The following is a 13,673-nucleotide window of genomic DNA, read 5'->3' on the forward strand; positions in this document are numbered from 1 at the left end:
GGCTGCGTTATGTACAGCCTTAAACATTTGCACAATTATAAATACACAAATTCATCCTTATTATAAATATTCCAGAAAAGTAAGAAATCTCACGCACTCAATTCTATCCCCACACCCCCCAGCCTACCCAGCCGCTCAGTGTGGCATGCTCCTCTCCCATTCTCTGTGTGCTCCTAGGCACACAGGAGCATTTATAAACACATGGCTTAGTGTAGCGTGTGGGTATTCTGAACACAAATGGAATTGCACTGGTTGCATTGCTCTGCAATTGGTTTTCTTAAACTTACTAATGTATCCTGGAAAATTCCCCCTAGGGACTTCCAGGTCGCCCCCCACACCCCTGGTTTCCCTGTTGGAGGGGCGGTGGGGGATTCGTGCGCATTTTCCCTCCTTTATTTAATTGTCTCCCATGGAACAATGAAGTTGTCTCTAAATGTTTGCTCTCACAAGCAGGGCTGCAGAAAGGACCTTTGCCCATGCTTATTGGGCACATGTGTAAGTATTTCTCCAGAACAGGTTCCAAGGAGTGAAACTGCTAGATTGAAGCGTATGCGTGCTTTTGTATTTTATGGGTCCTCCCACGTCCCCACCCAACTCTCCAGGCCAAAGGTGCTCCCAGTTTACTCTCCCCTCAGCTGCCTGTCTGCCCGCTCTGAGATGGAGGGCGTCTTTGCCAGGGTCCTGCCCCCCTTCTGTGTGTTCCTTTCGCAGTCCTCTTGGCTCTCCCTATAGCCTTGGCCCAGTGCCACCTTCCTGTCCTTTGCCACCCGACTGAGACAAAGGCCCCTTTTAAGGATGCTGAGAGCTGTCTCAAAACAGAAAGCAGATCAATCAGCGAGCGATGACTCCCATTTCAGAATGGCTTTTTTGTTCCACAATAGAATCTACTGCAGGGTTTATTGCAATCCACTAACCAATATCGACGAGGTCCACAATTCATTCATTCACTCATTCATTCATTCTCTGATTTACAGCCTTAGGCTCTGTGCTTGCTGTTCTGGCGTCCTTGCGTTCAAACAAAGGGCATACTTTCAATGCATAGAGCAAGACATGCCAATCACTTACTAGGTAAACGCGTATGAATAATTGGCTGGCTGTTAAAAAGTTATAAATGCTAAAAAAAAAAAAAGGAGAGCTCTCTGTAGGTGAGAGGCCAAAGATGCGTGGGGGACAGAGCAATCTAACAGATTAGGACTAAGATTTACCAAGCGGCCAGCGGATGATGACTGGGGCTACCCAGCCAGTTTGTCACCCCAGAAACCAATGCAGGGACTTCTCTATCCCTGGGCAACAGTTGTTTTCAAGTGTGAAGGAGAAGGAGGGGAATGGAAAAGAGATGTCTTTACCAGGCCCCCTTCCTGTGCTCTGGCCAAGGGAGTATGACAGTCAGAGGGACCGTCTGTCCCGCCCTCCCTCTCTCCCTCCCTTCTTCTTTCATGTTGATATTTATATAAGATTTGTTTGTGATTATTTAACCTTCCCAGTTGGCAGGGGAAAAAGATGAAACAGCTTTCCGCCTGCATATGGAAATGTCCTCTGCAGACATAGCTTGTCCCTTATTAAAAAATAAAACCCATCAGAATCCAAGGCCACCCTGTTCAGAGTTCAGATAGCGAGCTGCTCATGAATCAAAAGATAATGGGGTCCTGGGAGGAGGACCCAACCAAAAAATGTTCTGATGGATTAACTTGTCTCCTGAGTAAGATCGAGTTGGTGAGTAAATGGACATTAAGCCTGCTTTCTTAATTTTTTTAAAAAAATGTGTTTTTATATTGATTTTTAGAGAGATAGGAAGGGGGAGGGTTAGAGAGGTAGAAACATTGATGAGAAACATGTTGATTGGCTACCTCCTGCATGCCCCCACTGGGGATCGAGCCTGAAATCTGGGCATGTGCCCCAATTGGGAATAGAACCAGGGACCTCGTGGTTCATGGGTCGACGCTCAACCACTGAGTCACACTGGCCAGGCCGGGCCTCCTCTCTCCTGCTTCCTGGGTTTGAGGAAGAAATAGCCACTGAGAGATAAACAACTGGATTTGGATGTCAGAGCCAGTGCCGAAAGGGTCCGGGGAAGTTCTGCCCTAATGGGTGCTGGTGAGTGTGGGCACCCCACATTGGATCAGAGTGGGGCTTCCTTACTGGTTAGCACAACTTACAGCCTAGCCTTTTTTTGTTTGCCCTCAGTAAAGGGATTTGTTTTTCAGTTCCTAGTGTTAAAGAATGTTTAATTCAGTTACATCATATCTGAAGGCTAAGTAGAGCTTACATGAACTGTAAATTATTGAACTCAGCCCTCGGAGATCATTCCACAACGTTCTATCCATCTGTCTATCTAAGAATTGTAAGACAATATTTTCCCTTAAAAATTTGCAGAATAGGGGGCACATTACAAAGCCACATATAGCCCTTACTCTGTGACTGATGGACTGTCTGCCTCTCCTGCTAGACTGTGAGCTCTGAGAACCAGGTCAGTCCTGTTCATGGGTGACTCCCTCATGCCTAACACAGTGCCTGACACATAGTAGATGCTCAATAAGTGAGTCAGCAGGAAACGATCCAGGCATGGGGCGGGAAGGCTCCAGGCCCGTGTGTGGGGGCAGAGTGTGAATCAGAGGGGGGGAGGGCTGCTGAGGAGCAGTGGGATATAATCACTGGGAACAGCGATAATTGAAGTCAAGATGTGGAATTTGGGCTTTTTCCCCCCTCTGGGTTGGGAAAGATACTAATGAGTCCCAAGCAGGAGAATGACATGATAAATGAGGCTCTTTCTCTCTCTTTCACACGTTCATTTATTTATTCATTCTACTTAATACGATTTGTCAAGCCTCTTCTATATGTAGATGCTGAGATATAAAAAACCCCACACAGAAATAAGATAGGGTCATATCTTCAAAGAACCCACAATCTGGTGGGAAGAGAGATAAATAAACAGATGGCCATCATAAATTTTATGAGGGAGTCACACAGCATACTCTCGGATGGCCTTCTGGAGGAGGTTGCCTTGGAGCTGAGTCTCAGAGGGCAGGTGTGAATGGGATAAAGGATGGCTGGGAAGGGTGTTGTTGGCAAGGAGAGCGAGGGGAGGAGCCTGCGATGCTTGGGAATAACTGCACACAGTTCAGTGAGCCTGGTGCCTGTGTGGGAGGCCGGGAGCAGACAGAGAAGGTAGGCAGGAGCCAGAGCGGAAGAACCATGGGGATATTCCTGGACTCTATCCTGTGGGTAAAGAGGGAGGGATGCTCAGATATGTCTTTTGGGAAGAGCATGTTGATGCAGAGAATGGATTAGAGAAGGGCAAGATGGGCAGCAAGGAGATGAGTGAGGTGGCTGCTGTTCTGACCCACGTGAAGAACCATGAAGGACTGAATTTACGTAGGGCCAGGTGATATAATAATAATAATAATAATAATAATAATAATAATAGCTAGGATGATATAATAATAATAGCTAGGGTGATATAATAGTAATAGCTAGTATTTACTGAGCACTTGCTATATGCCAAGAGCTGTCCTACATAAATGAGTTAACTCACAGAGTCCTCTAGTCACCCACTGAATGTAACCATCTTTATTCCCATTTTACAGAGGAGGAGAATGAGGCACAAGGTCACACACATCTAAAGAATGCAGATTTGTACTCGGGTTGTTTGTGGGGTTGGGGAAGCAGCAATTCTAGGGTGCAGGAATCACAGGAAGAGGATGAGCCCAGTTTGGGCCATTCCTTTGGGTGCCTGTGGGACTCAGAGAGGAGGCGTTCGGCAGCACCTGTATTGTTAGGCCTAGAGCTTTGGAAAGAGATCTGGGCTGGGGGTAGCAACTGTGAAAGTCACGGTCAAGGCCAAACTCATTCAAGGACAATGCAGACTAGGAGAGGACAGAAACATCAGCTGGAGTGCCCATCCTTTCAGGGACGAATAGAAAAGAACTGCTTTTGAAGAGGACGAAGAGGAGCAGGTAGAGAGGCGAGAGAAAACAAAAACAAAAACAAACAAACAAACAAACAAACAAACAAAAAAACCCAGAGCAGGGTGGAGAAGAATGTCATAGGGAGGCATAGTTACATCCACATGCTGCCGAGCAACCCGGTGGGATGAAGCCTGAGAAGTGAGCAGCATCCTTATCAACAGAGATTGGGTTTAGTCGTAAAGACTCCATGGATGATCTTGACAAAGAAGAGTTTCAATGGTGTGCTAGAGGTGGAATGGGGAGTGAAAGGAAGGTGAGGAGGTGGAGACAAGTAAGTCTAGAGAACGCTCTGGAGACTCTTTGTTGGAAGGAAAGGAGAGGAGAGGCAGGATGGAGCAATGCTACCTCCCTCTAAGACTTGAGCATATTGTATGTGCACACTCCCCACACCTCCCCTCGCCCCTCTCTCCCCGCAGCAGAGCTGAGCACATTGCCTTATCCCAGCCAATCACAGTTTTCTTCCCTCCTCCACTCCTTGCCATCCCTCCGCCTTCATAAAAACAAGTTCTCACCGTAGGAAAAAAATGGTGAAAACCCAACTATTGTTAAAACCATGTGGCGATCTGAAGATATTTCTACTTTGAGTGGTAACAAGGGATAGAGCAGCTAAGCTAGTAGATGCCTAATTGATTGCTATTTTCATCTGTTTATGGGAAACAATGTCCTCTGTTGATCGTGGAGCGAATGGCCACACCGCGGGGTGTTCCGGCTTCCCACGCCTCCCTGGTGCTTCCTGGAGCAGAGCTGGATGCCGCCGCAGTATGACGAGGCTCCTGCTTTGGCAGTCTGAACACTGCTCAAGGCACGTGTAACAAAATCACCCCCTGCCTTGAACATAACAACCCGGCAAACCTCCATTTCTAACGGGGCCCATGGAGACACTGATATTAAGGATCCCTTAGTTGGGTGCCACATTGACAATGAGCCTCTCTTATGAAAGGCACTCACAAAGATGTGTTGGGGAGTTTGAGGGGAGCTGCCCTAAACAGACCGGGGAGAGGAATTTGGGCCTTTTTTGTTTGCGGTGGAGGACTCTGTTTCCTGAGGTGAGCCATGGAGGGAGTCCCTCCAGATGTTGGAAATCTGGTCTAACCTCCATCAAAGACAAAGGCTTCTGCAGAGGCCAACTGTGCTCCCACATCCTGCCAATGACCTCATTGAGGCCACCAGTGTCTGCCTTCATCTGCAGCCCCGACCAGGCCAGCGGGGAGCCGTTCGATGCAGCGTGTGGTGAGATGATGGGCTTTCTCACGGGACTTTGGTTACAGCTCCAGTGAGGGACCAACCCCGAGTCCAGGCTGTGGAACCGCAATCCTTCTCATCCCAAAAGTTCCAGCGGGTAGTGGAAAGGGTTCTTGGTGAGATCGAGACACCTCTGGGTAGTGATTTCCAACCCTGAACCCACAAGATATTCCTGTTACCCTCAACTATAAACCCAGGGCCATGTGTTCCAGAGAATGTCCTGGACTATGAAGCTGGTGGCCAACCAACAACCAGGATCTCCAGGTTCCTTTGCAGGCCTACCAAGAAGCATGGGCAAGGTCAAGGTGTGGATTACATATTTGATGAGCCCTGGCTGGGTGACTCAGTTGGTTGCAGCTTCATCCTATACACCAAATGGTTTTAAGTTTGATTCCTGGTCAGGGTACCTACCTACATTACAGATTCAATTCCCATTTAGGGTGTGTATGGAAGGCAACTGATCAATATTTCTTTCACATCAATGTTTCTCTCTTTCTCTCTCCTTCCCTCCCACCCCCTTCCTCTCTCTCTCAAATCAATAAGCAACATATATCCTCAGGTGAGGGTAAAAATACTTGATGAATACATGGATAAACATTTAGGAAACAAAAATTACTACCCAGGTATTTGAGTAGGGGGTGAGAGATGGTAAGTCTTTTTTTTTTTTCTTTCTTTAAAAAAAATATATTTTATTGATTTTTTACAGAGAGGAAGGGAGATAGAGAGCTAGAAATGCCGATGAGAGAGAAACATCGACCAGCTGCCTCCTGCACACCCCCTACCGGGGATGTGCCTGCAACCAATGTACATGCCCTGGACCGGAATCGAACCCGGGACCTTTCAGTCCATAGACTGACGCTCTATCCACTGAGCCAAACCGGTTTTGGCAAGAGATGGTAAGTCTTTTGACATCAAATTGGAATTGGGAGTCCCACCAGTGTTAGCAATCATCTTAAACTTGGGGCAGAGTCTGACCAGTAAGACCGTTTCTGTTGTGCTCTCGCCATGTGACGGCCTCAGATTTGCACTTGCCCAGATAGTCACTTACTCATCTAATTCTTCCCATATCCCAGAGTTCTGTCCTGGCCCTCGTGTCTGCTCCATCTTCTCTCCTGTACACAGCTGGCTTCCAGATCTGTATCTCTAGCCCCTACTCTTAGTTTGACTAAGGTCTCTAAGTGTGCAGCCAGAAACGATACAGATATCACCATCCATCACAGGCAGGCTTAACAGCCTCAGGGAGACGGAGGGCAGACTCTAATGGCGTCTTGGCAGGGGAGGCTGGCGGAGACAGGGAGAGCACTACCGTGCAGCCTCTGAGTACTATTGGAGCACAGAGTGCAATTGGAGCATCTGAGTGCGTTTATTGTTTCCACAATGCACAATTCCCGAGCTCACATACAGCAAGGCACTGGGGGTGTACCATCTGACAGACACAAGCCTTGCTCTCAGGGAGCTGTCAGTCTCTGGTGAGACAAGGCTGAGGGAGGCTAAGGCAGGAAGTTCCTAAGAGGGGTAAGGAGCAGTGATGCATAAGGGAAGGCAAGTCCTGTAAGGAGAGCTTTGTGTCTCTTAGAAGCCCGCTTCATCCCGTGAGCTCTCCGAGGCTGGGCCAGGTCTTGCCCGTCTTCATATTCCCGGCACAGTCAGTGCTCAGTGAGCATTTGCTGAAGGAATAAATGAATGCACAACGTGTTGTAAGGAGCTCCTTGGATGGTTGGGAAGGAATTCTTAGAGACCATGCTCTTTGAACAGTATTTTGAAATAGGAAGAGACCTTTGCCAGGCAGACAAGACAAATAAGGGGTTCCAGGCAGAAGGAACAGTGGGTGCAAGAGCACCCATGCAGAAACCCAAGAGCGTGGGCTATTTGGTGAATGGGTCTCCGTTCTGGAATTGTAGGGTACACGAGGGTCAACCACAGGCAGATAATGCAGCTGAAGAGGGGGCATGGGCTGGTGGAAGAGGGTCTCAGAAGCCCTTCTAAAGGGCTGGCATTTTGGAAATTACAGTGAACCCGGGAATGTAAGGGTGTTAGGCAGGTTGGTGATGTGACCACACATGGTGGTCACAACAAGGAGCATGCCCAGAGCCTCCCTTCTGACGTTAGGGCTGCTATTTGCTCCTGCAGAGCAGGGAGCAGCTGCCAACCTGAGGCCCAGGGTTGCAGTCTGGTTTTCTCCTTACAGAGGGATCTGGCTCAAAGCTGAGCCCTGCTCCTCCCCTGGCTATGTGACCTTAAGCAAGCTACTTAACTATCTTTCTGTCATCTGGACCATGGAGGTAACGCTGTCCCCCTTTAAGGGTTGTGGGACTAAATGAGGTAACGCATGACAAGTGTCTCACAGCTTAGTGCCCGGCAGGCAGTGAGCGCTCAGATAGCAGTAACCTTTTGTCTCATCTCTGGGGTCCTGCTTCTCCCCCTAGCACGTTATCCCAATGCCTGTCTCCCTCCGGGGGAGTTGGTCCTGGGGTCTCGCAGAGGCTTCTGCAGGGGCTGAGCTGGTCAGGGAGGGACGGGGAATATTTCTCAGGTTGCCCGCAATTGGCTTAATTGGGGTTAGGGCAAACACTGAGTTTAAAAAGGCGATTTGGTCTGGATTACAAAAGAAAACGGAAGCATATTGAAAGGCGTGCGTGTGTAATTTTGCACGGGTGGGAAGAGTTTTCCCATGTGGAAGGACTTTTCCTTTGTATAAAGTTCATGGCGGGGTTCCTGTAAGTCACCAGTTCCTCCTAGGGCTCTCACTCAGGAGTCAGTTTCCCTAGCACGATTCACACCGACTTTCCAGGGGAGAGCCTTCTGCTCCCCACAGCCTTGTCACCTGACCTCCTTTCAAACTCCCTTGAACTTTGACCTTAGGAAGGGGAATCCTGGGATGGGATCCATGCAGACGCCCTAGACTGTGGGATGCACTGTGATCTTTTGTGCCACCAAGAAAGAAAAAGCACTGCCGGTCGGTCAGAACTGTGAGATGCAGCTCACTGGGGAACAAGCCCTGGTTTCAGAAACGTCACAATGTGAAAACACAGGCACCTTAGAAGCAATGAAACACAGCGTCTGAACATCAAGGTCTGCTGGGTAGGCCAGGCCAGTACTCATGGCAGGATGGACATGTACAAAGGGGGACCGACCCCCAAATGACACTTGGCTTCCCATTATTTAATTGCTGCCTTTTCTTTATGAGAAAAAAACACGACTACGAAGGCTCTAGGAGGACAGACCCTGGCTCTGCCGTGTTCACCGCAGTGTCCCTGTCACGTCATGCATAGTAGGTGCTCAACAAATATTTGCTGAATAAGAAACCGAACAAAGCCACATTATACAACACGAAGAAAAACCCAGAAAGGAAAAGAAATCATTCATCATCGACCCATTGTGGGTCTTTTGGCTTATTTCCCTTCAAGTCTTATTTCCTATGAATGCGCTCTTTCATATACATGTAAACATAACGGATGATCAGATTTAGCTCCGGGATGTGCTTTTGTATTTCTCTATTAATATGAATGAAATGATCAAATGAGACGATGCGGAAATGCTTTGAAGACTGTAAGATGTTTAACGAAATATATTAGTATTAGTTATAATTATCATGGCAATACGGGTCTGAATGAGGCTGATTTTCTGCGAATATACTTCAAAGCAAATAACAAATTTGCCCTGCGAAGCTGGAAATGTGTTTGCGCCCACCCACTGTGGGGAGTCCCTCTGCTTCAGACCGGGGAGGGGAAGCAACGGAAGGATTTGTGGAAATCATCGGCTCCACCTTCCCACCCAGCCCAGACATTTCCTTTTACTTATTTATCTATGTACTTATTATTTTTTAATGTATTGAATTGATTCCACATGAACATGTAGGTTTCCTGCGTGGATTTCTACGTGACAAGATCTGTGTAGAGAAATGTCTTCAGTGTCACTGATGCAGGGGAAGTGGGGATGGGGGAGGGATACTCGCATCTCTGAGGCCAAAGAAACGGCCATCTGCCAAGAGCTGCCTTCTCTCTGACCTTTGACCTTCGCCAGTGGCCAGGCAGAGTAACCCTGCGGGTTCAGAGAATGCTACTCGCCTCCCCTCATGCTGATAGCAATGTGGACAGAGACATCAGCCCAGGTAAGCCACTCATGACGGGTGTGGCCGTTACAGTGACCAGCCCACAGAGTCCCATTTACCCCGGGCAACGAGTCAGAAAGTGACCTTTAGAGGCCAAGACTCACGCACACAGCGGGTCATTGTCTAAGCCACACCTGGGTTTCTGAAGGGAGGAGGGTTTGCTCATACGACACACAGAAGGTGGGACTGACCAAGATTGTCTCCTGGACCAGACTCTTGCCTCAGGATTGGCTTACAACCATGGTCGGCAAACCGCGGCTCGCAAGCCACATGGGGCTCTTTGGCCCCTTGAGTGTGGCTCTTCCACAAAATACTACGACCTGGGCGAGTCTATTTTGAAGAAGTGTTGTTAGAAGAAGTTTAAATTTAAAAAATGTGGCTCTCAAAAGAAATTTCAATCGTTGTCCTGTTGATATTTGGCTCTGTTGACTAGTGAGTTTGCCGACCACTGGCCTATAAAGACCTGAACAAACACTACCATGGTCTCTAACAACCCAAAGCTACATCCTGAGGCTGAGCCTAACCCCCTACCCCTCAGAGGCCCTGCCCAAGAAAACCCAAAGCTGCCCAAAGAACTGACTATTTGTTCCTGCCAATCCCTGATGACGGGCCTCTGTCTCCCCGTGTGTATGGGAGGGTGGGGCCTAACGTGGATGAGCGCCAGCCAGACACTCAGACGGGTTTCAGGTGGACCAACTGTCCTCCACACTCTCTGTAATGTGTCGCTTCCCCGGCTGCCGTGGTCACCTCTGGACAAGTCGGAGTTGAGCTCCGTTCATGCCGAGCCCTCTTTCCTCGTGCATTGAGTGTGCTAGTGGCTCAGGTCTGCCCTTGCCGCTTTGATGAGGGTCCAGCTTGTCAGTACTTGGAGGCGGGCTGGCACACCTCGGCTAATCGCTTGGGCTCTGGTGCATCCACACTGCCTGCCCATCTGCTCCCCTCGACTGCATTTTTACTCTTTTAAATGTTTGTTGTTGTTGTTAATCCTCATCCAAGGATATTTTTTTCCCATTGATTTTTAGAGAGTAGATAGGAGGGAGTGGGCGGGGGGGGGGGGGGGGGAGGGAGGGAGAGAGAGAGAGAGAGAGAGAGAGAGAGAGAGAGAGAGAGAGAGACATTGATGTGAGAGAGACACATTGATTGGTTGCCTCCCACACTTGCCGTGAGTGGGGCCAGGAATCGAACCTGCAACCCAGGTATGTGCCCTTGACTGTGAAGCAAACCCTCTGATGTATGGGGGCCATGCTCTAACCACTGAGCCCACTGGCCAGGACTCTCACTCTTTTAACAAATTCTTTCAATTACTGTTGACAGCCAATATTATGTTAGTTTCAGATGTACAGCATAGAGGTTAGACATTTGTATAACTTATGAAGCCATCACCCCCAATAAGTCTGGTACCCACCTGGCACCACACACAGTTATTACAACATCATTGACTGTATTCCCTACGCTGTACTTTACATGCCCGAGACTATTTTTCTGACTCAAATCCTCAGCACTAAACCTGGCTCCCCGCTGTCTGGTTCCTGCCCTCCTCCTTGGTCCTTAACGGGGAGGTTTCCTGGGGACACAGCTCACTTTCCACCTTACGTACACCCTCACACACTCCGTTTCTGCTCCCACCACCTGTCTCAGCCCCTGGGCCTGGAAGGCCGGGCCAACCTCCCAGCCTCCTTTGCCCGGGTTTCAAAGCTCCCGCCCATCTGCTCAATGCTGCAGAGGAAGCTGGACTTGGCCTTCAGCAACTGCCCAGGCATTAAGTACTTCTGAGGCCTACACCACCAATTTTCCCCCAGAGATTCAGAACTACAGTCCGCTCCTATATTTAAACCCAGTTTCCAATACAGAATACTGTTTTATAAAACGGCTAACGAACTCCGCTCAGTACTAGATGAGAGACCACATTTGAGTCACATTTTAAAGACAAGCCGAACCTGTAAGTTCTACGTGCACCTCTTTGCTGATCACTCCTTCATGTTCTCCCGGATTCTCCCTTTCTGACTCGCGACAGCAGTGTCCCCACCACTCACCGCCCTCACGCCTTGCCCCAGGCCTCCCAGGGAGAACTGTCTCATATGATCTGGTTTAGGACTTCCTTAGAGTCATAATTTCTCCCGCTTTTATTGCAGGCACACCAGGGACAGGAGAAAGAAAGAGTCCCCACTGAGAATTCATGAACGCCTCCCTTCTAAGATGTGAAACCCGTGTCAGGCACAAGGCGGGGCCAGTCCTCACTCCACTGACACGCAGGGTGGATGCAGCAGTCTGGGTGCTGGGAGGGGCCTTCCCCTGGCAATAAGTCGAGAGAGCAGGCAGGAGCCCATGGAAGAAGCTTCCTTCCACTTAATTCTATTACCAGAGTGACACCCCATTTCTTCGCCTTTGTGTAGGCAATTTGAATTATATTAACACAAGTGATGCAACATATCAAATCCTGATTAGCAGTTTCTCAGAGAGTGTACTGTTCCCCCCACCCCTCTCCCAATATTCCCACCCTCTCCAGAATGGAACCCCAACCAATTCAGTAAAAAAAGACAATAAGCCAGGTTTCCTTCACACCCACTTTTGGGAACCGGCATGTGGCACCTGAGAATTGGGTCACAAAGGTTAGCAGACACCTTCTCCACTTTCAGGGGGAGTCCCTTTACCGAGCCCAACTGAGCTTCAGCCTCCTGGTGGATTCAGAACCTTCCAGAAGTGGGAATCCCATTTCTCCTCCTCCTCACCCCTCTGCAGGCGGCCTGAGAGGCGAGGACCCCTGACGGAGCGAGCCCAGGAACTTACCCTTTGCTCCTGAGTGGCCACGAACGTCTGGAACCCTGGTGCCACCCCAAAGCCCAGCTCTTGGATGAAAGGCGGCTCAGACTGACTGTGGATCTGAACTTTCACTCCTGCTTCAAACGTCGTTTCCTCTGGAAGCACAAAAAGGGACAGAGACGTGGGTCAGAGACAATAGATGCTGAGACTGAAATGCTCAAAGGGACACTAGAGAGGCCATGGGGTCAGCAGACTAAAAGCCCTCAAAGTTGACCCCCTCCTTATTCCTGGAAAACTGTCAATAGGTTACCTTCCCTGGCACAGGAACAGTGCAGATACAGCGAGTTAGGGATCTTGAGGCGGGGAGGATATCTGGGACTCTCCGTGGGTTCCAGTGTAATCACGGGGTCCTTGTAAGAGGGAGGCAGGAGGAGCAGAGTCAGAGAGAGAATGGGAACACGCTGTGCTACTGGCTCTGAGGGTGCAGGGAGGAGCCACAAGCCAAGGGATGCAGGCAGCGTCCAGAAGCTGGAAAAGGGAAGGGATTTCCCCTGGAGCCTCCAGAAGGAGCGCAGCCCAGCCAACACCTAGATGCTAGCCTAGAGAAACCCCTTCTGACTCTCTGGCTTCAAGAACTGCCAGACAATACATTTTTGTTGTTTGAAGCCCAGAAATCTGCATTTCTGGAAATTGTGGTCTGGGTTATTTGAGGTCAAACACATTTGGGCAAGCAGTGATCTGGTCCAGAGAGGGCAACTGACCCGCCCAAGGTCACAGAGTAAGTAAGAGCAGGGCAGGGCTAGAAGCCTGGTCCCCTGACTTACTTACAATCCACTACTCTTTTATTTATTTATTTATTTATTTTTAATTTTTTAAGGTTCTTTATTTTATTATTATTCTTTTTAAAAAGAAATCTTTATTGTTCTGATTATTACAGTTGTTCCTCTTCCCCCCCCCCCCCCTATTAGCTCCCTTCCCCTGGATCCCACCCCACTCTCTGCCCTTACCCACCCTCCCCACACACTATTCTCATCCATAGGTGTACGACTTTGTCCAGTCTCTTCTCACACTCCCCTCACCCCTTTCCCTCTTTTTCTATTCTTTGCGATGTGGTTTATTTCATGCCAGCAGATGCCCTGCTTTATGGCTCTGGGGTTCTGAATGAGGGCTGGAGACAGGGAACAGGCTTTCACTGTCATATTCCTTCCAGCCCAGCGCCTGGAGCAGAACAGAGCTCAGTCATGGCTGAATGCAGCAGATGAGTGAGGAAGTGTCCTCGGCTGAGTCTACTGTTTTCTGCCTTGGGACCAGCTGTGAGTCTGCTCAGGGTCTGACTGGACACTGGGCAACACCACGCCACACGCTGCCTAGCAACAGGCTCCCTCCCATGTCCCGGCCTCGGGAGGTCTCACCTGCTGAGATGCAGAAGGGCCGCTCACCGAACAACAGCAGCGGCAACAACAGCAGCAGTAGCTGGGACCACCCACACAACTTGTGGGTCCCCAGGCCAAATGAGAATGCGGGGCCCCTTCCTTAAACAGCACTGGGGGGTAAGACAGCCGTAGCAGAACATGAAACCCTTCTGAGCATGGGGA

General features: G+C 49.3%; 1 protein-coding gene across 2 annotated transcripts in view; it reads right to left on the reverse strand.

Annotated features, from left to right (window-relative positions):
• ASIC2 (acid sensing ion channel subunit 2) overlaps nt 1-13,673 on the reverse strand; it is a gene marked incomplete at its 5' end in the record, with an annotated part of 210,497 nt that overhangs the window by 42,865 nt on the left and 153,959 nt on the right. For both annotated transcript variants that reach the window (XM_084862751.1, XM_084862750.1), the window contains one exon: nt 12,106-12,233. In XM_084862751.1, coding sequence (XP_084718877.1) covers nt 12,106-12,233 — 128 coding nt within the window. The remainder of the gene's footprint in view (nt 1-12,105; nt 12,234-13,673) is intronic.

Source organism: Pipistrellus hanaki (genome assembly GCF_964339955.1).
Source record: "Pipistrellus hanaki genome assembly, chromosome: 16".
NCBI lineage: Eukaryota > Metazoa > Chordata > Mammalia > Chiroptera > Vespertilionidae > Pipistrellus > Pipistrellus hanaki.